This window comes from Vulpes lagopus, chromosome 3 (genome assembly GCF_018345385.1).
Source record: "Vulpes lagopus strain Blue_001 chromosome 3, ASM1834538v1, whole genome shotgun sequence".
Lineage (NCBI taxonomy): Eukaryota > Metazoa > Chordata > Mammalia > Carnivora > Canidae > Vulpes > Vulpes lagopus.
The window spans coordinates 108,311,445-108,337,932 of NC_054826.1; the positions used below are offsets into that span (position 1 = coordinate 108,311,445).

Genomic DNA, 26,488 nt, shown 5'->3' on the forward strand with positions numbered 1-26,488 from the left:
GCCTCGGCCTCAGCCTGTGCCCTCGGAGCCCTCACCCCACGTGAGTTCCAGCCGTCCTACAGGCTCCACCTGCCCCCCGCCCTGCCCCCATCTGCCTGCTCCAAACCTGGGAGCCCCAAGTGATAAAGCTCAAACGAGCAGCTAAGAGTTCCAGCTGCCCACCGGTGCCTCCCACCCCACTCGGTTACCCAGGGTCCGCGTGTCAGCCAGGCCCGTCCACCTGGGTGGCCAGGCCCCGGCTGCGGGAACTGCACCTCATTGGCTCCTGGAGCTCCGGAGCGAGCCTGTGGGCCCTGGCGCTGACTGCAGGGCCATCTGCTCCCCTGGGGGCAAGGCTATCTGCAAGAGGGGGACCAGGGAGACTGAGGGGCACGACGGGGGTTCCTCGGTGCTGCTGATGGTGGTTTCATGATTCGGGAACTGGCTACTGGGAGGGCGCACACTTGGAAAGCGTCAGGCCATGGGTGTATGATAACAACTAAACCTCCCTGGACTTCCCGCCGTTGGCTGCGCTGGGCTGAGCGCGCCCACAGGACCCTTCCCTTGCCCAGCACCATCTTTCCAGCGTCTGCGTGTTGGGGTGTCCTGTCAGACCCAGTCAGGACAGACCAGTCGGTAGCAATCTTAAGAATTCTTAACATCAGCTACGTTCATGGACCTGCGGGAGCTGTCCACGTACCACCTCTCGAACGTTCTGGCGGGCGCTCCCCGTATTCCACACCATGACCTGATGAGGTACCTGTCCCAACCGTCACGGCAAGTAAGCCGAGGGGCTGGGTTGGAGTCCAGGGAGCCAAGCCCAGATCCCAGCTCTGTCACTGCACATGCTGCTGCCTGTGACTGCAGCACTTCAGGCCTCGGTGCCATGGTCTCCATGGGGTGTCGGCCTGCAGCGTCCTTCTGGGGGCTCGCCCACCTGGCTCTGCTGCCGGCCCCTGGCCTGAAGCGTGCACCTTGCGAGGCCCCCTGCCCGTGTCCGCCCAGCTTGGTCTCCAGCACAGGCTTCGGCACAGGCCAGGTTGGGCTGGTCTCAATGCTGGGACCTGGCGCCAGGCCAGCTGCGGAGCTGGGGATGCGTGAAGCCACAGCTGCTGCTTGCGTGTCATCCTTGCACTGTGGCTACGACCACCAGAAGCTGACCGAGAAACTCAAGTCCAGAGCCCGCACGTAATGCCAGTACTGAAGTGGGATAAACAGAATCTCCCCGGGAGACAGGATGCAGGACAGGGACGGGGCCTCGGCAAACCTGGGGAACTTGTCCAGGTCAGGATTCTCCACGTCAACCTGAGGAAAACACGAGCTGTCTCCTGCCCGCCCTCCCGAGACCCAGGGAGGGGCGGGGCATGCTGGTGGGAGGGGGTGAATGTGCAGCGTCATGCAGGGTCCCATGTACCCACCTGGCTCGTGTTATGAAGAAGGTGCGTCTCGTGTGGATATAAAGCCTCGGACTCCTGCGGGGAGTACAGGCGGATGTACTTCCTGCCCATCACCTGGGGGACGGGGACTTGTCACTCTGCTGCCTCCTCCCGCCGAGGGCAGGTCCCGGGACCCACCATCTGCCCATGCCTCTCCTCGCCTTCCCACATGCTGTTCCCCGTACCCAGACTGCCCCATCCCTGCCACGCGCATTCTAGGCCGGGACTAGGATCAGCCTCCACGTACATCACGGATCAGTAACCAGAGAGGCTGGCCGAGTGGCCCACGGTCACCGAGCTGACAGGTGCCAGGGCTGGCGTTGACGCCAAGCAGTGGCTCCTGGGCCCAGCTCACAGCGCCTCTCTAGAGCCTCTGGGCTGGAAGAATGTTCCCGTCTGTTAAATTCTCTGGGTCTCAGGACACACCATCCGGTGGCGGAGAAGCAGTGCCCTATCTGGGGAGAGACTCTGGGACGGGGACGCCGACCTGGTTGAGGCGAAGGCAGGCAGCGTGGGGATGCCCGCTCCGCCCTGAGACAGCGCCCGGCCCTGCTCTGCCCTAGGGACACGGCCAGGATCCCAGGGGCTCCTGGTCCCAGAACCACATCCGGAAGCAGCCAGAGGGAGGGCCCCACAGGGGCCAGATACCATCCCTGTGTTTCCAGTTTTGCCCACATCCCTCTCTGGAATTTAAACACAGATAACATGGCCAGGCCTCACGGGGCTGGGCAGGAGGAGGCAAAGGCTGATGTTCTGAAGCATCTCCCACCTGGACCAGGAAGTTCTGCTGAGGGTCCTGATGAAGGGGGGACACAGTGCCTTGGGGGCCAAACCAGGCATTAATGGTGATCTCTTCCTCCGCCCCGTCGCCCAGGCAGCAGTAGTCGGGGATGTTGATGTCCTGCCTCAGCTCCGGGATCTGTGGGAGTCCAAGCACACGTGGAGGCTGAGCCAGGGCTGGGGGGACACACGAGCCCGCACTCAACAGGCCGTCTCCCAGGAGGGCCAAACACACTGCCTTTTTGGGTAACACCACGACTGCATCTGCATTTTACTGTAGGGGAATTTACAAACCAATTGAAAAAATAAATATACAGGGGTGCCTGGGTGCTCAGTCGGTTGAGCGTCTGACTCTTGATTTACGTCATGATCTCAGGGTCGTGAGATTGGGCCCTGTGTTGGGCTCTGTGCTCAGCAGTCTCTTTGTCCCTCTCTCTCTGCTCCTCCCCTAATGTAAGCTCTCTCTCTCACACATAAATAAATACAATGTTAAAAAAAAAGAAATATATAATTATTAGTTAAGAGTTACATATAATTTTCTTTCCAGACTTCTCTGCCTATGCATTTTATTTTTGTTTTCTTTTCGAAAAACCTGATAGTACTGTTCTGCACTTAAAAAACCAGCTCGCGATGTTCTCAAGAGTGCAATGTTTTTGAAAACCAAATGAAAAGAAAAACCAGAAAGAAAATGGAATTGGCTATCAAATCTCTGGGAAGATTTTCCAAAATTGACTAACGAGAAAGCAGCCACTGCGCACACATTTTAAATACGTTCATTAATACAAAGACCAGTAAAGGGAAAAACTTGAACTGTGGTCCGTGAGGGATAATGTGCTCGTACAAAATAAGAAAAATAATAAGGATCCTGGTACGTAAGTAAGCTACACAAATAATCAAAGGGCAAAAGCCAGATGGTGCGTAGAAATGAATTAGATACAAGGAAGGGGCTGCCGGCTCCCCCGCCCCGGCCACTGTCCCCAGCCGGCTGACAAGAGGTGCTTTCGAACAGCACGCAGTGGCCCCCCTAGGGTTTTCTTCTGGCCCTGCGTCCTCCCTGGCTGGGGCTGCACCCGGCAAAGGGGGCCGCACCCAGCAGAGTGGTCCCCAGTGCCCCTGCCCAGGGCTGATTGGGGTCCGGACACCCCGGCCCGTGGCCTCCTGAAGGCTAGCCAGGGAGCGCTTTCCTCACCGGCGGATGCCGGCTCGCTCCCGCGGAGGCCAGGCCGCCACAGCCCCGTGCAGCCCCAGACCTCCAAGACTGCCTGCTGCTGGGGCAGGTGGCTCGGAGGCTCGGGGAAATGCCACAGAAACCCAAGTCTGGTCCCTAATGGGTGCCAAGGCGGGGACCCCTCTGCTACTTTCCTCAGGTATTTTGAGAGTGACGTTTCCTTGCTCTGCCCGGGCGGCTGCTGGAAGACCCTGGCCACTCTTTCAATAATAGTGGCTCTGAGTTCAGGATGCTGAGAAGCCACTGATCGATCCCTAGGAATGGCAGGGGCCTCAGGCTCTTCTGTCTCAAACAGCCTGTGCAGACATACAGAAATGCTGCTATGTCCACTGCTCTGGGGGTAACCTACAAGTTCCCAATCTGGGGGTCCCCTGTCCTGTTGGCCAGTGTGGGGGGGTGGGGGTGGCAGGTCCCAAAGGCCTCTGGGAACCTCCTGCTTCTCCACCACCACCAGGCTCAGTGACACTGCACACCTGCTTCTAGCTGGGACTGCATCCGACCCCCTCGCCTCACCTCACCATGGAATGCTCAGAAGCTGACTGGTCCCTGATGACATCAGGATCTCTGAAATGGGACTGGTTGATCAAATGGTGTAATCAGAGCCACTGGCCAAGGATTCAGCCCCCAACCCCCCAAGAGAAGGAATGCTCCCTGGACATGACTGATAATTAAAGGGAAGCCTAGTGTGGTGGCCAAAATCTTCCATGATGGGGGGCCCTGGAAGGAAAGGCAGTAAGAGGTTTTAGGTGGAGCCATTGAGCTTGGTGGAGGCAAGAAGGCCCCAGAAAGCAGTGCAGGGCCTGCCAGGTGGTGGTCTGGGCAGCAGAGGTGAAAGCACCCCTCTGGGGAGCTGAGGTGAAGACCCAGGTGGCCGTCCAAAGGCAAAATGTCTTCAGGGGCTTGGTTTGTCTTAAAAACAATGGGGCACTTGGCCTTCCACTTCTAAGACGGCTTCCTCTTGTTCTAGTCAAGTCGAAAATGGCTGCTCTAGGACATGGAGGCTTCACGGGACCCCGGGGGGTGTGACTGAGGGCAGGGGGCAGGCTGGCCACGCACGTGGGATGGCACAGTAGGGGCCTGCTCCCATAGACTCCCCCTTTCCTTCAGAGAGGGCAGGAGGCAGGATCGCCAAGCCCTAATCCCAGAGGCCCAGCCCAGCCTGGCTCCAGCCCCTTTAGTTCTGGTGTGCAGGGTTTCCTGCCAGGACAGGCAGTGAGAGTAGGCCCCCCGCCCTGGGGCAGACCTGGCACAGTCGTGCCCCATCCCCCCAGATCTTCCCCCTTTGGGGTATGAGCCCCGTCCTGGCCCCGGCCACGTGCTGCCCTGCTGAGCCCCACCATGGTGTCTGGCCTGGCCCAGGCACCAGCAGAGTCCCTCTTGGATCCCCCGGCTCCCCTGAGCGGGCGCTCAGTCTCAAATCTAGAGTGTTCCTTGACAGCTACTTTTCCCTCAACTCACCTAGCCACCTGCATCCAGGTGTGCCAGCTGCTGGCACCTGTCTGGAACCTGTCAGCTTCCACGGGCATCAGCTCCCCACCGATTCTGGCAGCAGCCTCCTGGAGGTCCCCTCGCGTCCACAGCTGCCCACCTTCCCTTCCCCTCCAGGATGGGGCCTCGGCCACCTGAGAAACACCCCAACCCTCCCAGCTGCCCAGCGCGTGTCCTGCCTCTTTAGCCCCACCTGCTGCATCCCTCCCCGCCAGGCTCTGGGCCCAGCCCCGCTGCTCCCCTAGCTGGCACGGCCCCCTCTCGGCTTTGTTTAGACCCACATCAAATACGGCGCTTACAGTGACAACTAGCTTAGACCCAGAACGTGCACGGAGAACTCGTGACACTCAGAAGGAGATAAACAACCCAATAAAAAAATGGGCAAACTATCCGCTCCACGGCTGGAGACTGCTCGTCTTTCAGGCCCTCTCCCTCGCCTCCTGGAGACGCCTTCTCTGCCCTGGGCTCGCAAGGACCCTCCTCCCTGCGCAGCCCCCTCCATGCACTGCCTCTGTTCTCCTGGACATGCCCCTCACCAGCTCTGGGGTGGGGATAGGGCAACTCTTCCTTATCCTGCCCCCCACCCCCCACCGGGCCCAGAACATGGTGCAGAGGGGCCCGTGAGGCAGCCCAGGCCCAGGGGTGGGGGTGTTGCAGCCCCCGATCCACGGACAGAGTGAAGTGAGGGGGACAGGGAGGGGGTGGACAGAAGGCCTGACTGTTCGACGATCTCCCCGGGATAAGCCCTCAGGTTGTCTCCGCCTAACCAGGCAGCTCTGAAAATGCAGAAGGCAATGGTTCTTCACTTTTTTCCCTCGTTGGGTCTGCGTTTAAAAACAGTCTGTTTCTTCTCATTATGATGAGTGTACCTTGCTCTGCGAACTGCAGAGAGGAGAGAGCCCACACGCCTTCCCGCCCGCAAGCACCGCCCATCTTCTGGGGGTACTTCCTCTGTCCCCACCAGAGCAAAGGTCCCTGTGTACGTGATGGCGCGTCCTTTCTCACTTCCCGCCAGCCAGCCCCTGGGGTCCCATGACCATGTCGTGAGTGAGCACACCCCAGCCCCCCGGGTGCTCATGGCCCTGGGTGACCCGTGCTGCTACCAGGGTGGGGGCTGAGAGCGATCCTGCATTTCCATCAGCTCCCGGGGCACTGGGAGGCCATGCTGGGGTGCCCCCTTCTTAGGGCCGACAGGTGAGGGAGAAAGAGCCGATGCAGGACTTCTGGCCCCTGGACGCTCTCCCAGGCTCCCCTGAGGGATCTCCTGGGATACCTCCTCTTCCCGGGACCCTCCTGCTCAGAACCTCCCAGGCTCCCTGCTGCCCTGCAGCTAAATCCGAGCCCTTGGTCTGGCCTTCCAGACCAGACCCAGCCCCCCTCCCCCTTCTGGCTCTGCTCTCCTGAATGCACCCTCCCAGGCAGGTGGACTAGGCCAGCGCCCGGGCCTCGGTGCAAGAGGCACCTCTGGCCCCCTGGGCCCCGCTCTGCCTCTCCACCTCGCTTGGAGCCCCCTGAGCTTCTGCTCTCCAGCCAGCCTCTCCTGAGGGTCTTCAATCTGGCCCACCGGGGCTGGGCACCCGGGAGAATGGAACCTGGCGCCTGCCAGACGCCCCAGGCCCAGCCCTGGGGAGACAGCCTCACAGGTGGGCGACTGACATGGGGTGAGGGCAGTGCCGGGACCCCCGGAGAACTCCAGGGCAGGGGAGGCAGCGGCCTGCTCTTGCCGGGTCGGGGCAGAGCCTGCCACCCTCGCGTGGCTCCCCGGGACCCATTCCTAAGCTCTGACCACACCCGCTCAGACTTCTGGCTCCCCCGCCCCTCGCAGGGCCACCTCCGTCCAAGCCATGGCTTCCTCGTCCCCCCACCCCAGGCTCGGGCCCTGGGGTTGGCACGCCTGGTCTGTCCCTGGCCACCTGGCAGCCGCATCTGCTCTCCTGCTGCCCGCTGGGGTGGAGGACACGCGCACCACACCCGGGCGTGGCCAACGAGGCTGCCAGCCTCCCCTGCCTCCCTCCCTGGGCTCTGAGCCCAGAGGGCTGGAGAGGGTGGGCGGGTCAAGGACGGGGCGTGGTCTCAGACTCACCTGGTCGAAAAGCTGGTGCTGCGCGAGGTACCCGACGTCCTTGGGCTAATCCGCAGGAGGGAAACCAGAAGTGACAGAGAAGCCTGGTTAGTTGTGGAGGGACACGCCCGGGGACTACTGCTCAGGGGCTCTCAGAGCCGGGCGCGCCCCAGCCGCAGGCAGCCACGGCCACAGCCCTCCAGTGGGTTCGCTTGGTCCCCTCTGTGACCCATCTCGGGTGGGGCTGGGGCTCAGGGAGACTCGGGGTCGGGGGCCGCCTCTGCAGGGACTGCCCCGGGCTCAGGCTCCCCCTGGAAATGAAGAGGCTGCGCGCACACGAGGATTTCTTTTTTCAATAAAAATGGAATCATCTTATGTGTGTTACTTTGAAGTCTTTGTTTCATTTAACGACAACCTCACGAATATCTCCTCAGGTGAGCACACACAGATCTGCGTCATCTCTTTGATGGATTCGTGTTTTATAGCCAGGACCCCCATTAATTCAACTGCCCCGCTCCACCTGCTGGCAGACAGTCAGATTATTTTGCCAGTGTTCCCACAAACAGCCTAATAGTCTCATCCCCCAAAAGTAGAACAACTGAGTCACGGAGTGTGTACAGTTCAAATTCTAATAGCTTCAGCCAGCTTCTTTTCCCAAAATTCAGCACGTACTGTCTTCCCAGCAAAACCGTGAGTGCCCACTGCCTACGGCCTAGCCTGTACTCCTGGGAGATGGTCACTTTGTGAACATCCATCAGATGGATGACAAGATCCAGCTTTACTAACTGGGCTTCCTGGGAGGTGCGTGTGGGCTCTGGAAGGGTCGGTGTGGGTAGAGCCCCCGGGGGGCTGGCCGCCACGCCCCCAGCCACAGCTTGGCTCTCACGGGCTCTGAGGCTCCTCCCCAGGATCCCTTGAGACTCTCTGCTGCCAGCCCTCTCCCTCATTCCCTTCTCTTACTGACAACCGTGGAAGTCACAACATGCCAGACCCGGTGGGCAGGGCCGGATCTGTGTGATCTCTGCTGTCACGGATGTTCTGGCCCAAAGACACTAAATCAGGTTAATGGGGCACTAACCACGCTGCGCTTAGAGCTTTGTGTTTTACTCTCGCCACGACCCTCTGAGGAAGGCATTAGTAACCTCTAAGTAATCCCAACTAACCCTGACTCACCCACAGTCAGGGCACTGGGCGTTCAGAGGTTAGATGAACAGCCCAGGCCACACAGCCAATGACACAGTGCTGGGGTCAATGCTCTTTTTTTTTTTTTTTTTTTAAGATTTTATTTATTCATGAGAGACACACAGAGAAAGAAGCAGGCTTCATGCAGGGAGCCCGATGTGGGGCTCGATCCCAGGACCCTGGGATCATGTCCTGAGCGAAAGGCAGACGCTCAACCACTGAGCCACCAGGCATCTCTGGAGTTAACACTTTTGTACCTGAATCCAAAGCCTGCCTTCCTGCCTACTTGACAAACTGCACCTCTGCTTCTGGCCTCTGCTCCAGGCACTAGACTTCTTTCCAGCAGAGGGAGATGGAGTGAGGCCGCTGCAGCAGGTGTGCTCTGGGGCACGGCTCCCTTCTCCAGGCCCCCAGGTGACGGCGGAGTGAGCAGGAATGGGTGTGGAGGGCAGGAGACACAGTAATGGCAGATGTCTGTGAGCACTGCCAGAGGAGGCCGCAGCCCAGAGAACCGCCCTGGGCCCCGGCAGAGGAGGCCGGACACTTAGGAGTGGAAATGATGGGGGCAGGCAGAGTAATGGTGGGGGTGTGTGTGGGGGTCCCTCAGGAGCTTGCAGTTACAATGCGGAGAAGGCCAATGGGAGAAACTGTCAGCCAGCAGGGTCACCATCCAGACCCTTCGACTGCAGCAGGCCCACGATGAAACCGCATCAGAACTCTCTAGAGGCTGGGCCTGGGGCTGCCTCCAACGTTGGGAGTGTGTGGAAGAGTCGCAGACCACTGATTCGAAATTCCCCAACCTCGGGAAGGACTCTGCTCTCTGGGCCAGGAAGGGTGGCCAGGACCGCGGATGCTGGGTGGACACCCCTCCCCTTAAAGGGTCTGTGCGCCACGTGTGGGCTTCCCTTCTGAGCCCAGAGGAATGGTTTGGGAACTCCAGGGCAGAAAGGCTACATTCTCTGCCTCCAGGACCCCAGGAAAGGGAAGCCACCCCCTGCTCTTACTGTTAAGAATCTGAAATGATAAAGGGCGCCTGGGTGGGTGGCTCAGTCAGTTAAGCATCTGCCTTCAGCTCAGGTCATGGTCCCAGGGTCCTGGGATCGAGCCCCACATGGGGCTCCCTGCTCAGCAGGGAGTCTGCTTCTTCCTCTCCCTCTGCTCCTCTCCCCTGCTCGTGCTCTCTTTCTCTTTACTTTTTAGTGTTTTTTTTTTGAATTTACATTCAATTCGCCAACATATAATGTTAACACCCAGTGCTCATAAAATCTTAAAAAATAAAAAAAGAATCTCAACTGATAACACAGCACAGCTGCTTTTGAAAACAGTCTGGAGATTCCTCAAAAACGGTTGAACGCAGAGTCACAGTGTGACCCAGTGATTCCACATCTAGTATACACCTGAGAGAAATGAAAACACACGTCCACACAAAAAGTGGTACAGGAGCGTTCCCAGCGGCGCTCTTCACGGCAGCCAGTGCGCGCCACCCGAACGGCCGTCAGCTGCCGCATGAACAAAAGTGTGCTGAGCCCACCCAAGGGGATGTTCCCCAGCCACAGCAGGGAACCGAGTCCTGACACGTGTGACAGCGTGGATGAACCCTGAGGGCATGGTGCCGGAGGCGGCCAGACACAGAAGGCCACGTATCATCCAATTCCGTGTATATACCAGAATTGTCCAGAAACAGCGATTAGCGGGTGTCTGCGGACAGGGGGGCAGCGCAAGAGGGAGCGACTGCTCATGGCCTCGGGACTGAGGAGAATGTTCTGGGATTAGATAGTGGGGCTGGCGGCACTACAGTGTCTTATAAAGACATTAAAAAACCCCACTGAATTCTACCAAAAAAATAATAAATAGAAGGACCTGAAACGAGCCAGTGTTCTGTCTGCCACGCGGCTGGCCTTTCTTGCCCTGAGCCCCCACTGAGCCCTCTGACCCCTGCTGACCCCTGCAGTGCCCCAGGGTCCTGTGTGCTCCCCACTGCGAGCACTGCAGAAGGGGAGGCGCGACCAGGTACCTCACTCCTGATGTGTCTGCTGATGAACTCGTTGACCTGTCATGAGCGTCTGGGACCACTCCTCGTCCGTGTACCTGGAGCCAACTTCCACCGGCACAGTCCGGCAGCCGGCGATTTCTTGGATATACTCCAAACTATGAGACGGAAATGGATGGTCAGCATGGTCGCTTTTGCTGCGACCTGCCGGGCACCTGCCACATGTGCTTCACACTGGCCTCCTCTCGTCCCCACACAACACCACAGGGAAGGGCTGCTATGACCCCCACTCTGCTGGCCACGGCACTGGGCACGGACATGTGGGGTGATGTGCCCACCGGTGCCACGTGGCTTTGCAGAGAGACCCAGGGAGGCCATCTGCCAAGGTTCTTGCTGGGAGGTTCTATCTCCCTGCTGGCCAACAGCCCTGCAGTTCTCACTGTTCACCCTGTCTCGGAGCTGAGAGACCTTCTTTGAGCAAAACAGTAGACAGCACGGCGGGGGTGCTGAAGTGCCCGGGTTCTGAACTCGGGCGGCCTGGCTCTGGCCCTGCCCAGGGACCTTTGGGAAGTTATTGTTTACCCCATTTGTAAAAGAGGGTGATGACAGTACCCGTCTCTTAGGACGGGGAAATCAGAGAAAGAGAAAGCATGGCAGGTGCCTACCCTGGTGCTGGTCCGCAGTAAATCACATAATGAACGTTTATGGGGCACTGGCCCCGGCAGCCAGAACTCTTCACATGGCCTCAGCAGGAAGCACTCTCTCCACACCCCACCAGAGCCAGGGGACCTGATCAACTGTCTCAGAGGCCCCTGCTCATCTCATCTCCTAAGCTGTGGCATTATGGCCCCTGTCCAGTGGCCTGACCTGCTCTCATCACCATGCATCTGAGGGGGAACCAGGAGCAGAGGTGAGGAGGGAGTAAGCCCAGGAGCCCCGCCGAGAGGGGATAGGACGTGTCTTGGGTTCTCACTTCTGCTCTTGACCTCAGGGCCCCTGGGCGAGTACATGGAACCCCTCAAATCCCGAAAAATGGCATTAACAGACCTAATGCCACAGTGCCAGGTGAGCACACCTGTTTAGAGCAAGTGAGCCGTGGAAGGTGCGGATCCTACAACCCCTGGCATGAGCTTGGGGCACTGCACCTGCAATCCCTGGTTAACCCTTGGCAGTTCCCGCTGGGACCAGTCGGGAAGTGAGCTCGAGGCTGCATTTCCTTGGGATGCAGGGAGGCGGAATTGGAGAGTCTCGGGGCCGGGGGTGTCGGGGTGGAGGCAGGGGCTGGAATAGGCAGAGGGAGCTCCCATACTCAGAGCCACCCACCTCCACCTCTTCATGCACGGCCACTGGTCCGCCACGCCTTCCAAGATCACAGGCCTCCCAGGAACCAAAAAGTACTTCCTGAAATGCTCGAGGGATGGACAGTGAAGCCGGGGGACCATTCTCTCTGACGTCATGTCTGGAACCGAAACAGGGTCGTACCTTGCTTTCTGTTTAAATCAAAACACAATGGTAAAGAGTGCAGAAAAGTCAACATTGGAGGCGTTGGGCTGGGCATCTGCGTCCACAGGAGGCTGGCCTAATCTGTCATTGATCGTGGCAGTTACCACTTATTAGCACTGTCCCTGTGCTGCCTTCTCCGAGTCCTCCCCGGCGACATCCAGGTTTTTTCCTTTACTAGTTCATCTGACGTGTTCCATTATAAAAAGAACAGACGGCTTTTGCTGAATCTCCGCAAGAGGGGAAAAGTTACCACCCCAAATGCCACTTGCTGTAAGAGGACCCTTTCCCAGGACTGTGAGTGCCTGTGATGCGTGTGGCTGCTGACGCCCCAGCAGGAATGCACAGATCAAGCAGCTGAGCCACAGGTCAAGACTCTGTGCGGTCCCGGCCAGGTCGTGTGAGTGGCTGCACCAGAACATGCTCACCCTCCTCCCAGCTGAGTCACTCTCTCGGGCCTCAGTTTCCTCATCTGTTATGCTATTGGGAGAGGGGGACCTCCCATGTAGAGTACCCAGGATCACTGGCGGGGGTGGGTGTCTGCTTCCTCTGCCCCCATGGGCCAGAAACAAGGCCTCGCACTTGCCTGTTCTCGGCCTTGGTATTCCCCCTGCTTTGGTTTTCACACCTGCCCTCATCAAAGAGGCCCTCCCTGCCCACCCTATGTGAGCAAAGCCACCTCCCTCACCTTTCTCACCACAGGGAGATGACGTTCCTCTACAGCCTTCTAGAACTGAGGCTCCAGGAGGAGCACTTCTGTGTTGTACCCTCAGCGCCTGGCACATCTGGGCCACCGCTGGTGCTCCATAGAGTCGCTAAGTAAACCCCCCTTAAAGGCTTGGGAATGGGGGGTGGGGACAGAGAAGGCACAGAGGGGCCTAGACACTGGGGAGCTGCTGGGAACATGAAGCCAGGCAGACCGAGTCCAGAGCGTGAGCTCCCCCCCATTAGCTACACACGCACCCCAAGGCCACTGACACCACGAGCTCTGTCTTGGGTATGGGGCCACCTCCATGTTCCCTTGGGACGGATGTGGCAAGGGGAAGGGAGCCCCTGGGTCTGAGGACACAGGCACTTGCCCCTGGATCTGCATGTCCACCCTGCTCCTGAAAGGTCAACCAACACACTATGCCGGCGGCCCCCCTGGCATCCTCGGCAGCACCGGGTGGTAAGGAAAACCTTGTCTGCTGACCTCATAGCCAAAAATGGCTACCTCACTGTTCTCACCTTTCTTTTTTTTTTGTTTAACCACAGAGGAGGCTGAACATTTCCCCACATGCCTGTGTAACAGCCCTATTTCCTCCCAGGGAACAGATACACCCAGGGGTTCGTAGGAGAGGACTGCACGCGTGGGACCTGAGGCCCTGTCTGCACCCACCCTCAGCTCTGCGGGCTATTCTTTGTCGGCCCCAGACATCAGGAGCCACCTACGCCAGGACCTCAAGGCCGGGACCGATCAGCCACGGTGCCAGAAGGCAGCTGCAGGAAGTAGCTCACCCAACTCCGCAGCACAGAGAGCCAGGCAGCCTGAGACACGGGTGACGCTTCAGCCAGCTGACCACAACAGGCTGCCTGCAGCTCTGGCCCGCATGAGCACCTCGAGCTGCTGCTCTTGGCCACAGGGCTTCCACCTGCCCTCTCTCCTGAAAGGGGCACTGCTTTTGTAGAAAGTGGGGGGAAGAATTGAGAAAACAGACCAAGCCTTTCCATTTCTAAATCGACGGAGATGTTCTTTTCAGCCAGAGGTAAGCATGCCATGAAGGTTCACCCCTGGGGACAGCTGACTCCTTCCTTCTAGAAAAAATGGGGCTGGGGGGGAGGGGCACCTGAGGTGTGGTGAGCGGCAATCTCACCCAGATACCTTCATGCTGGGTGGCTCCTGGGCTGGGCCTGGGCCAGGCCTCTTTCCCGAGCGGAGGTGCGCCTGGAGGATGGCAGCGACTTTAATGAGGATGTCCCCAAGGATGGCCGCACCCATCAGCAGGCCCATGTCACAGACTTTCAGGGCCGCGGCCACTGCGGTGGTGTCCCCGGGCTCCTCGCACAGACACACAGCCTTCAGGAGGCAGCCGAAGGCATAGACGCGGCGCCAGTCCTTGTGCACGTCCCGCCATGGCCCGGTGTTGAGTCTCTCCCAGGAGTAGTCCAGGATGGCCTCGCTGGCCTGCAGGCACTCACTCCGGCGGCCCCCGCAGAAGAGCTCGGCGGCCTCCTGCAGCAGCTGCACCACGCTGCGCTCCACGTTCTCCCCAAGTTCCAGGGCCAGCTCCTCTTTAGTGGGGGGCAGGAGCGCCCGGAGGGCCTCCCGGAGGGCACCGGCTCCTGCCAGGGGCTCTTGGGTGTCTTCAGCCATGGGGCCCTCTACCAGTCTAGTCAGATGAAGGTGGTGGAAGAAGAAAGAACAGTTAGAGCAACAAATCATCTTGCACAACTAAATATACACATTTGTAGATTTTCATAAAATCAAACTGGGGCAGGGGATGGGGAGGGGGAGCTGGCTCTATGATGACATTCACTGGCCAAAATGTCAACCACCGAGCATTAAAAAATAGATACGTTAAAAGGCAATCTACTGAATGACAGAAGCTATTTGCAAATGGTATAACTGATAAAGGGTTAGTTAGTATCCAAAATATATAAAGAACCAACACAACTCAACACTCACAAAACAAACAATCCAATTAAAAAATGCACAGAAGACACGAACAGATATATTTCTCCAAAGAAGACATATGGATGACCAACAAACATGTGAAAAGGATGTTCAACATCACTCATCATCAGGGAAATACAAATCAAAACTATAATGAGATTTCACCTCACACCTGTCAGAATGGCTAAAGTCAACAACATAAGAAACAACAGGTGTTGGTGAGGATGCAGAGAAAGGGGAACCCTCTTTCATTCCCATCTTGGTGGGAATGCAAACTGGTGCAGTCACCCTGGAAAGGAGCTTGGAGGTTCCTCAAAATTAAAAATAGAACTATTCTACAACCCAGCAATCCCACTACTGAGTATCGACCCCGCAAAACACAAAAATGCTAAATCAAAGGGATACATGCACCCCCATGTTTACTGCAGCATTATTACAACAGGCGAACTGTGGAAGCAGCTCACGTGTCCATCAACTGATGAGTGGATAAAGAAGATATAGTGTGTGTGTGCACATATGTGTGCATGCGTGTGTGCATGTATGTGATGGAATATTATTCAACCATAAAAAATGAAATCTTGTCATTTGTGATGACATGGATGGAGCTAGAGAATACATTGCTAAGTGAAATATGTCAGTCAGAGAAAGACAAATACTGTATGACCTCACTCGTATGTGGTATTTAATAAACAAAGCAAACGAACAAAGGAGAGAAAGAAACCAAGAAACAGACTCTTAACTATAGAGAACAAACTGATGATTACCAGAGGGGAGTGCAGGGAGGGATAGGTGAAATAGGTGATGGGGATTAAAGTGTGCACTTATCATGATGAAAAAAATAATTTTAATAAAGTGATAAAAAAATAAAAAATATATAAAGTTATTTTCCAAAAAGAGAGACCACACAGACTTCCTCCTTTCCGGGCTCCCATGGCTTCCCATTACGTGTCCTTTGTGACAGCATCTCACGTGTCATGATTCTACAGTGGCCTTCTCTGCCAGGTATAAACTGCAGGCAGGACCCTCGTCTGTCTGGAGTCACCACGACATTGGGGCACAGTATCAGACTTGCCGTGGGCACTGGATAAGTGTTCAGAGAGGAACATGTACTGTCCTTGTCTGGAATGCCTCCAACACCCTGCCTCTCTGGCAAACTCCTACCCAACCTTTATGGCCCACTCTATATGATGCCCTTTGGGAAGCCTGCCAGGACTCTGACAGTATTGTGTGTTCGGACAGCTCCTGACTTATCTTAACAGCTCTTGTCCCAATGTAATATGAATACTGGCCTACATGTCCGTCTCTCCAATGCTAGCTGGTGAGCTTCTCCAGGGCAAGAACAGGTCTGATTTCTCTATATTTCCCTAGAGCCCAGCTCATAATAGGCACTCAATTAAGGCTACTGAAGGAATGAGATCTTAACTTCACAGGAAGAAACCTGGAAATACATAAAACCTACAAAGAAAGGAAAAATAGCATAGCTGGTGCTTTTGGTGGGAATATATATGGATGGCAGGCAAGTCCTAATGCAGAAGAGCTAATATGTGATTAGGTTCTCACAGGTTCATAATTGCTCACAACTGATGATTCACCTGTGCTACTATGTGCTAGGTATACCAGCAGTTGTTATATCCCCTATCTCATTTGATGCCAAGAAATAGGGACCATCGTGCTTTTTGCAGAGGCTGTGCTATGCTAGGGGTCAAGGACTTCTCCCGTGGGGGGCCAGAGAATCCACATTTCAGGCCTGGCGGGCGGTAGTCACTGCTGGTACTGCTCTGCAACTATAGCGTGTATGGTATGTATGAACAGGCATGGCTGCGTTCCAATAAAACTTTATTTACAAAAACAAATGATTCCTTCAAGCTCACCGAAATCCACTTCATCTTCTTCCTGGGCCCACAAGACTACATTTCCAAGTCTTCCTTGCAATTAGGTGTGACCAATGTCAGCAATGGAGCCACTTCCAGGCCTGGCCCCTGCACACCTCCTATAAGATTCTCTAAGCTTTCCCTACACACTGGTGGGAAGTGAAGGATTTGGGGGCTGTAGGGGATGACAGAGCCATGGAAGTCACCCAACCAGGCAAAATACACCCCTGCTGGAACGGCTCAGGAGCCAAAAATAACTTGTATCGTTTTGCCACTAAATGGTCAATGTGTGTTAGAGCAGGTGGCTGGCTCTGACGCAGACACTCCTATTGTTGAAGAAATGGATGCACAGACCGCAGAGGGTATTTCTGAGTTTTGTGGCTCAAAATCCTTTTCTCTTTCTTAACACACCTCCGTTTCCTCTTGAGTTTCATCTTGCCCACTGAGGTTGGTCAGGAGGGGTGCTGCCAAGTGGTGAGTACGTGCGCAAAGCTGGGCCACTGAATGGCCTCCCCTGAATGTGAACTTTAAGCAGATCAACTGGACTGGAGACAGCTGGTCTCTTCATTGTCTCCCACTGGCCGCTTCCGGACCAGGGTGTCCTTGCTAAGGCCTCAGGGTGAGCGCTCCTGACTCCTAGGTTCCAGGGCCAATTTCCCTCTTGTTCTCTTCCAAGGGGACCCTTCCAGGTTCCATTCATTCTGCGGCCCCAATGGCCTTCTGATTAGTGTCTTCTTCCTTATGTCAGCCAGGGTTGGCGTCTTTGGTTAAGTGAGAGGACCCTAGTAGGCCCACATAAGTCATCGACACCCAATATCCCCTGGTGGATGGTGAAGGCAAATGGAGACGTGCCTATGATGAAGCCGTATCAGGTGCATCACGCCCTGCGAGGGGGAGAGCCACAATCCCCAGTGGTCCCTGCCTCCTGTTGTTATTAACACCCTTATCCAATTCCCTCCTCCTGGGTGCTGACAGGACCTATAACTGAGTGAGTACACAGAATAATGGTCTTTGCAGATGCCATTAGGAATAAGGACCTTGGCATGGGAAGATTGTCCGGGATCATGTGGGTGGGCCCACCAATTTAATATAGCAGTCCTTGAAAGAATCTTTCCTGTCTAAAGTCATAGTCAGAGGGAGAGGTGATTGCAGAAGGATCAGAGAGATGCTGTGTTGCCGGCTTTGAAGATGGAGGGAGGGGGTCACACACCAAGGAATGTGGAACCCTCTAGAAGCTGGATGAGGCAAAGAAACGGGATTCTCCCCTGGAGCTTCCAGAAGGGAGTGCTGTCCTGCCAAGACCTTGATTTTAGCCCAGTCAGTCCTGTGTTGACCTTCTAACCTAGAGAACCGCAAGCCACCAAGGCTGTGGTAATTTGTCAGAGCAGCAATAAAAAAACCATTATGATTTTCTTCTAACCAACAGATGTCCAAGTTTGATACGTGTAGTCATTTTTTATGTTTTGGTTTTGTTTTTTAGCCTAAGATGGCAAAGGTGATGGGATGCCCCTCGATCAGGTTACATGAGATTGTAACTTCCAGGGCGAGCAGACTCTCCCTACTGCCTTCCTGGCTGGCGTGCACCGATGAAGCAACTGGCCATGCTGGACATGTCCACGTGGCAAACATGATGGTGGCTCAGGGCCAACAGTGAGCCAGGAACTGAGGCCCTTGGCCCAACAGCCCCCAGGAACTGAACTGTTCCAACCACCACAGGGGTTTAGATCCTTGTCTAATTGGGCCTTCACATAAGAACTCTGTCCTGACACCCTAATTGGAGCCTTGTGAGATCCTGACACAGACGGCCCCTCTAAGCCACACCCAGACTCTTGACCCAAAGAAACTAAGATAATAAATGTGTTGTTTTAAGCCACTGACTTCATGGTGATGTGTTATATGCTGCAGTAGATAACTAATAAACTCCCCTACCCAGACTTCCCTGACACCCTGGCACTCATCTGTTACCCACACAGCAGAGCGAGAGGAAATACATGGCCTCCTTTAGCACCATGTATGAGGAAGTCAGCAGTAGGTAGTGAAGACACATGAATGAAGGCTAGAGGTGTGGTCCCTAAAGGTAGGCCGGACAGCCCCTTCCCTACCTCCCGGCTCCATTTCAGCTCATTCCTCCCCAGCTCACGAGGAACAACAGATAGAATAATGGGAGTATTACGTGAGTACCTCACGAAACCTCACAACGACCCCGACCCCGTGAAGCCAAGAACATACTTACAGACTAGTTACTGTAAGGCAGGTGTGCTCCAGGCACTTTTTAATTCTTACAGAAACCCTAAGAAAGTATCCTTATCTCCACTTGACAGATAAGGGAGCTACGGCAGAGAACTTAAATGACTTGCCCAAGGCACTCGGCTAGGAAGAGGTGATGCAGAGATGTAAAACTGGGGCCGTCTGGCCCCCACTTCCATGATCTTATATAGGTAAAGGAATGGTGCCATGCCATCTCCAGCCAGCCTGTGACAAAGCTGGGAATTGGGGTGCTCAACCCTCAAGAAGACTCTGTAATGGAGGGATTACTGCCACTTAACAGATGAGAAAATCCCATCACTTCACGACAGGAGAGGACCCGTCTTTCTTGTGTGTCATTATTTCTGAAGTACCTCTTCTGCGGCCTGTCCTAAAGTTGCAGCAGTAATGTAGAGCTCTTCTCACTCCGTCTATTCCATGGCTCCCCCACCTTGCCTCTTCCTCTCATTTGATTTGTACCTCACAGCATAAGTTGGATAGGAAAGTATGTGATCATTTCCCCTACAACCCTATCTTATTTTGTCCAGGGACAAATGAGGTGACTTTACTATGCGCCGTGTCAATGCTCCATGTTTTATGTCCGTCACCTCCTAATCTCATGATGTGTTTATTCCTCCTAATCTCATGATGTGTGGTTTTACAGATACGAACAGTTAAGATTTGGGAGACTAAGCAGCATAGTACGTGGCAGCGTTTACCAGAACACTCTTCAGCTCTCGGGGTGAGGGCTGAATCCATTTCTGGACCTTTATCTCCTAGCTTGGGCCTTGGTGCGCAAGGGGTATCCTTCCCCACTGGCCCCATGAATGATGGGACGGAGAGCCTCGAGGGGCCTGGCCATCACCTGCCAGGATGATTTCTATCTCTAGCCTCCTGGATTTGTAAATGTCTTTGTGTTGGTCTAACAGCCTTCTTGGGAGAGCTGCACAGTCCCACCTTCCAGCACGGCCTTATTTGCTACCCACCCCAAAACTGCATGGGTGCCCATCAACTGGCCTCCCTGGTGGCTTCACGGCTCATCCCCTCCTGGGAGCCACTCACGTGTCTTAGGAAGCAACCTTGAGAAATCTCGAGTATTCAAAAGACCTCATATCTTGCCTTCTCTCAAATGTCTATAAAAAAAAAATTTCCCAGAAGACCACTTATTTGCCTTACTATAAAAATGGCTTCCACTGGGGCCTTACATACCAGCTTTCTAAACTGGTCTCTTAGTGGCCTTAAAAATTGGCTTCCCAGAGGATTTTAAACGGGCTATATAAACTGGTTCCCTGGGATGCAGATTACAGACTTTGTAAAGTGACCTCTCAGGGTGACCTTCTAAAACAGCCCTTCACAGAGCCCACAAAGGCCTTACAGAGTGAGCCTCTCCAGGTGGTCTGGTGTGCTGCTCTGCAAACTGGATTCCCAAGGCGGTCTCGTTTGGTCTCCCCAAACGAGCCTCCCCAGGGAACCTATGGGCTACTCTGCAAACTGGCCTTGGAGAGGGCCTCCTACAGATGGCCATGTCAGATAGCCTTCTGGGAGAGAGCCTCAGGTAGGCTGTACAAAACGGTCTCCTCTTAGCCACATAACACAGCTTTAGGAACTAATTTCTAATCCAGAGTTCCTCAAAACGTTCTAATCCAGACGTTCCTCTCCAAAACGTCTTTGGAGATACTTATGGTGACACTATGTGACAGAGTTTTCCAGAGGTGGAGATGCGTTCAGGATAGCTCTGAGGTTGTTTTCTAAATGATTTTTTTCGGATTGACTCTGTATGAGCCTCCAGCATGGCCTCCCAAGGGGCCTCATGATTGACCTTAAAATACGAGCCTCCATGGGGCGCCTTGCTGGCTCAGTCGGTGGAGCGTGGGACTCTTGACCTTGTGGCTATGAGTCTGAGCCCCACGTTGGATGCAGAGATGACTCAAAAATAAAATCTTAGGAAAAAACAAAAAACAACAAACCAGATGGCCTCCCAGAGGGCCTTGCGTTGGCAGCAGAATCAACTTTGCATGAGAAGGTGGCATGCTGGTCATTATCTGAGTAACCTTACAGTAATACTAATCTTACGGCTTCTCGGAACTTCTCATTATTTAGCCTTCTAAAGAGTTGCCGTATCAAGCAGCCATTGGTGGAGGAGCCACATCCTACTACGTCAGCCTTCCAAAGTAGACTCACGAACGGTTTCAAACACAGGCTTCCTTATACTTTGGGCCCGTGTCTGGGGGTCAGGTGAAACCTAGGCTTTGTCTTAGTTTCACAAACCAACCTATCTCCTGTGGTGTCTCTTCGGAGCACCAGGAACCAGGCTATGTTCTACTAATTAACCTTCCCGTTAGCTCCTGTTACCATGGGAAGCGGCCTTATGGGACAAAGGGCCTTTGCTGGCTGGGTCAAACACCCTCTTGCTGACTGTAGGAAACTATCTTCTTGAGCAGGTGGCCTCACGTGGGCTACACGCAGCAGACAGCACACAACCAGCCCTCCACTGAATGTCAGGTATAGGCTACATGAAACCCATCTAAACGGCCTCAAGTCCTGGCTTTACAAATCGGCCTGACATCCCCCATGTATCAGTCTGACAAATAAAGCTTCTTGATAATTATATTAGTTTTCTAGAGAAAGGCATCAGCCTGAGCAGCCTTGTGGCCTGGCTTTATTGACTGGCTTCCCAGAATTGCTCACTGAATTGCTTTCTATAAAAGGTTACACTAAACAGTCTTCCAGGGGAGGGGGTCAAGAATAGACTGTGAAACAGTATTTCAGAGTGGTATTGCAGATTGGTCTTCAATTTGGCCTCCTAGAGTTCCACAAAAAACGAAAGGGCATAAGGAGAGGTTGTCCAAACAGTCTTCTGGCAGTCAGATATAGGAGGGTTAACTATAGAATATTTCTGACAAACCAGGATGTTAAATATAGGCCTTTTGTTTTTGGCTTGGCATACAGTTTTCTCTTGTAAAATCTTTTATTCTCACGATTTTCTCCAATGTTTTCTTTTTTAAAAGATTTTTATTTATTTATTCATGAGAGACCCCGAAAGGCAGAGACACAGGCAGAGGGAGAAGCAGGCTCTGTGCGGGGAGCCTGATGCGGTACTCGATCTCAGGACTCTAGGATCATGACCTGAGCCAAAGGCAGACACTCAACCACTGAGCCACTCAGGTGTCCCTCCCATGCTGTTTTTCATTGCTTGTAACTTTCACTTCTGTAAGCAGGAATTTTCATTTTACACAAGCTGAGCATCTGGAGTGTTATTAGTAGCTTTCTTTCGCATATATGTAAATTTCAGTATTTATTTAATATTGCCTAAGTATTTACAATTTAGGACTGGACAAGTCAGAAACTAGGGTTATTCCAGGCCAACTGAGAGGTATGCTCACCCTAATTACAGGCCATATGAAAAAGCTCGAGGGGCCTTATATCATCACGTTAAAGTCAGTCTCCTAGACTCCAACAGGTATTAGCCTAGAGACCTCATGTTGGTTATAGACTTTTTTTTGAAGTGAGGGTGCAGGTGTCAGGTACAGAAACAGCCAGAGTGGTCTTTGTGTCCTGCCTTTGTAGACGGACTTTTGAGTGCCAACATGGAACAGCTTTCAGTGGGAGGTCAGGTACAGGTCCCATAGAATAGCTTCTCTTGGTGGGCTGTGTCTTGGCTTCTTTTTTTAAAAATATATATATATGTATATATTTTATTGGAGTTCTATTTGCCAACATATAGCATAACACCCAGTGCTCATCCTGCCAAGTGTGTCTTGGCTTCTTATAAAAAGCCTTCCTGTTGATACATGAAGCGATACTCTTGGCATGGGGGTCACGTAAAGGTTGTATGAACTAACCTTTGTAAATCCGCCTAATGCGAACGTTGTAAAAGGCTTCTTGTCGGTTGTATGAAACACAAAGGAGATGAGCAGAGGCTCTATGAAGCCTGCACTCACTTCCTAATCCACCATCCGCAGGGAGCACATCACCTAAGTAAGCCGGCCTTCCGTCGGCGGACAGCCCGAGTGGGTTCCGCTGGTTGCAAAATAAAGCCTCCTGAGGTCACCAGTCACATCCCAGAATTCTCTCTTAAATTATCTTTAAAAACCTACAGCAGGGATCCCCGGGTGGCTCAGCGGTTGAGCGTCTGCCTTGGGCCCAGGGCGTGATCCTGGAGTCCCGGGATCGAGTCCCGCGTCGGGCTCCCTGCATGGAGCCTGCTTCTCTCATGAATAAATATCCCGGGGTAGTCCCCTAAGCGGCTCCTCGGGGAACCTCGGCAGGCCTGGCAGCGGGCGTGGGGCGCGGGGCGGGGGCGCGCCGTGTCAGAGAGCGCCACCCCGGCCCGGAGGGCTCACCCAGGCCTCGGGCTGACCCCAGCCGCCGAGGTCACGAGCAGAGCAGCCTCTATCCGGCTTCTGGGGACAGGCTGCCCAGCGGGTTCTGCAATCTCTCCCATTGTACTGCGGCACCATTCAGCCGCGAAAGTCGTGCGGAAGACCCCAGGAGCTCCCCGGGGAGCTTGGGGAAGCTTTCCGGAGAGGTCCGCGGACACCTGGCCGGCCGGAGTACCTCCCGCGGCCTCCTCGGGGGTCGGCGCGGCCCCACAGCTGCCTCCCCGACCTCGGGGCTGCGGGGCACACCGACCCACCTCCGCGGGACACCTGCGCGCGGCCGTTCCCTGCCGACCCGGAAACCCGCGCCCTCCAGGTGCGCCACACCAACGGGGCACCCGAGGCCTCACGCCCCTTCCCTTCCCGGGCCGCCACTGCTCGCGGCCCACCCCCGGTGTGCAGCCCGCCCCGCTCCAGGCCGACGACCAAGTAGATTCGGCCCGAAAGCGACCGCAGGGAGATAGATACCGGCCGAGGGAATAAAAACTCGCGCAGGCGTATTAGCGTTGCACCGACGGGGACCGTCCCCTGGCCCCGGGAACTGCGCAGGCGCACATCCCCCCCCCCCCCGCCCCGGGAAGGCCTCACGCATGCGCAAAACGAAACGACAGGCGAAAGGTGAGCATTACGCACGCGCGGGGCCTACACTCCCCTCCCCCTACGCAGTGCGGGAAAGCTGGAGAGCGCACAGCGGCGTTGTCACGGCGCATGCGCCGACTCTGTTTTCCCTTCCCACTCACGCCCCAGAGACGCTACTTGACAGAGCGGCCCCGGGGCTTTCCAAGGCGCACGCGCGAGGCCGTCTTTCCCCCCCCCCCCCCCCCCCGCTTCGGCTTTAACACTGCGCCTGCGCGGTCCTCCCCTCCCCTTCTGAAGAGCCAGAGCCGTCCGCCCTCTGGAGCTGCTCACGCTCACCTGTCTCGAGTACGGGCGGTGTCGAGTTGCCCGGAGGCTGGCGACCACTTGTTCGGTTTGGTCGGAACTCTCCGGCCCTCTCCTCCGCCCGGGTAGTCAGGCTTGCCGGGCATGGATCACTCGGTGCTCGTCTGAGCAGCACGGGGTGCCTAGCCGAGCGCCGAGCTGTGGATGCCGCGGCCCCGTCCCCGCCCGCCCTCGGCCCCGCCCCCGGCCCCGCCCCCGGCCCCTAGTGTTTCCGAGACCCGCGGGGGCCGGCTGCCAGCTAGGGTGCGGGCCTTCTCTCCGGTCTCTCCTCCCTCCTGGGGTCACCTGCGAGCTCCTCAGCTCTGATAACTTCCTGAGCTCGTCAGCTTCGCGCCCGCCGTTGCATCTAAGCCATGCAACTAAGATGATTCGTGTTCCTGGTTTGCAGAGAGGTCAGCCCGTGCCCAGCGGCTTACAGAGCCCCAAATCCTGGTGCTTTGAGAAAGTCCCAGATCCTCCGTTTGAACCCGCAGGTGCTGCATCTGCGGCCCGTGGCAGTGAGAAGGCCCTGGGCTCCAGTGGGGAAGCCAGACTCCTCACTCTTGCCGCCAGGGCCCTGACTTGGACCTTGACCCTGACCTTGACCCTGACCCTGACCCCGAGGGGGTGGGCACCACGGAGACTTTGGGTTTCCAGCGCTTGGCCTGTGGCTTCCAGGGACCCAGGCCCTTTGAGGCCTTGAACAGAAGCAGCGGAAAGTTCTGCTCGTCCTGGGCCTGCAGTCCGAGGGGGAAAGAGAAGGGAATTTATTTCCTGGCCTCAAAAAAATATTCATGACACCTGTCAAAGATGGTAGGGCAGACTGTGTCCCCCTGCAGGGGCGGGTTGTGGTAGAGAAGCGGGATACAACTCCACGTATGCGGAGACAGGTGCAGATTTATAGCCAAGGAGCAAGCAGGGTCAGTGGATGGGGAATTACTGAGAGACAGCCTCAGGGTAAGGGGAATTCTGCTAAATCGATGGCCTGGGCCAGCGTCATTGGACAGCAAGGGTAGAGGATAAGGAATTAGATCAGATGTGAACGGTTGGGGGGAGGATTTGCTGAGCTGACCCAACAGGAGCCTTGAAAAGATTGGACTCAACAGGGGCACCTGGGTGACTCAGCAATTGATTTTTTTTTTTTTTAAATTTATGATAGTCATATATATAGAGAGAAGCAGAGACAAGGCAGAGATAAAGGCAGAGGGAGAAGCAGGCTCCATGCACCGGGAGCCTGACATGGGATTCGATCCCGGGTCTCCAGGATTGCGCCCTGGGCCAAAGGCAGGTGCCAAACCGCTGCACCACCCAGGGATCCCCTGACTCAGCAATTGAATGTCTGCCTTCAGCTCAGGTCATGATCCTGAAGTCCCAGGATCGAGTCCCGCATCAGGGTCCCTGCAGGGAGTCTGCTTCTCCCTCTGCCTGTGTCCCTGCCTCTTTCTCTCTGTGTCTCTCATGAATAAATTAAAAAAAAAAATTGGACTCAACAAACTGAGGACAGTGTCCCAGGTCAAGGCCTAGTCAGAGAAAGGAATCAGAAGAGCCTTAGTTCAAGGAGGGAGTCTTTGTCACTGCTCACCAGGGATGTGTCGGGCACCATCTGGGGCCCTGAGACTCCTGCGGGTTAGCTAAATACCTTAAGAACCCTATTAGGTGGCGATTACTATGTCCTATAGACAAGGAGACTAGGGCCTGCTCGAGGCCAATTCAACAGATCAGTGGGTTCTAAGTAGTGTGCTCGTACCGAAGGAAACACAGGTGAGCTCAGCCCCTACCTTTGAAGATCTCACAGGTAAGAGAGATTGACAAATATATTTTTTAAAAGATTTATTTATTTATTTATGATAGAGAGAGAGAGAGGCAGAGACACAGGAGGAATGATAAGCAGGCTCCATGCCAGGAGCCTGACGTGGGACTTGATCCTGGGACTCCAGGATCGTGCCCTGGGCCAAAGGCAGGTGCCAAACCGCTGAGCCACCCAGGGATCCCCGAGATTGACAAATATTTGTTGAGCATTTACAACAAACCTTGCAGTTTCAAAGCACTTTAAAAATATTAAGCTTAGGGGATCCCTGGGTGGCTCAGGGGTTTAGCGCCTGCCTTCGGCCCACATCATAATCCTGAAGTCCTGGGATCAAGTCCCACATCAGGCTCCCTGCATGGAGCCTACTTCTCTCTCTGTCTCTCTCTCTTTGTATCTCTCATGAATAAATAAATAAGATCTTTAAAATAAAATTAAGCTTATGGGGTGCCTGGGTGCTCAGTCGGTTGGGTGTCCAACTCTTGGTTTTAGCTCAGATCATGATCTCAAGGTCATCAGATTGAGCCCCACCTCGGGCTCTGCACTGAGTGCAGAGTCTGCTTGAGACTGTCTCTCCAGGGCTTCTGGGTGGCTCAGTTGAGCGTCTGCCTCTGGCTCAGGTCATGATCATGGGGTCCTGGGATCCAGTCCTGCATCCGGCTCCCCCTGCATGGACCCTGCTTCTCCCTCTGCCTGTGTCTCTGCCTCTGTCTCTAGGTCTCTCATGAATAAATAAATAAAATCTTAAAAAAAAAATTTCTCTCCCTCTGCCCCTGCCCCTCTCACTGCTCTCACTCTTTGTCTCTCTCAAATAAAACAAATTTAAAAAATCTTTTAAAAATACTAAACTTAGAGATGAACTATTATCATAATTTTCACCTCCAGTTGGGTGGTAGCAATGCTGGTTTTGCCTGAGACCCTATGTTCCTAGAAAACAGGGAAGGTTGGAGGAATTCCCCTCACCCTTTTGT

At 54.9% G+C, this 26,488-nt stretch overlaps 1 protein-coding gene across 1 annotated transcript; it reads right to left on the minus strand.

The window, feature by feature from the left end:
• Positions 1–620: 620 nt before the first annotated feature.
• On the minus strand, positions 621–23,886 carry KDM8 (lysine demethylase 8). The gene is given in 9 exon segments (XM_041749399.1): positions 621–1,284; positions 1,398–1,490; positions 2,185–2,334; positions 6,995–7,039; positions 10,170–10,205; positions 10,207–10,303; positions 11,469–11,635; positions 13,507–14,014; positions 23,708–23,886. Coding segments are annotated over 9 exon segments (1,374 nt in total). The 5' UTR covers positions 23,821–23,886; the 3' UTR covers positions 621–1,119.
• Positions 23,887–26,488: the final 2,602 nt, after the last annotated feature.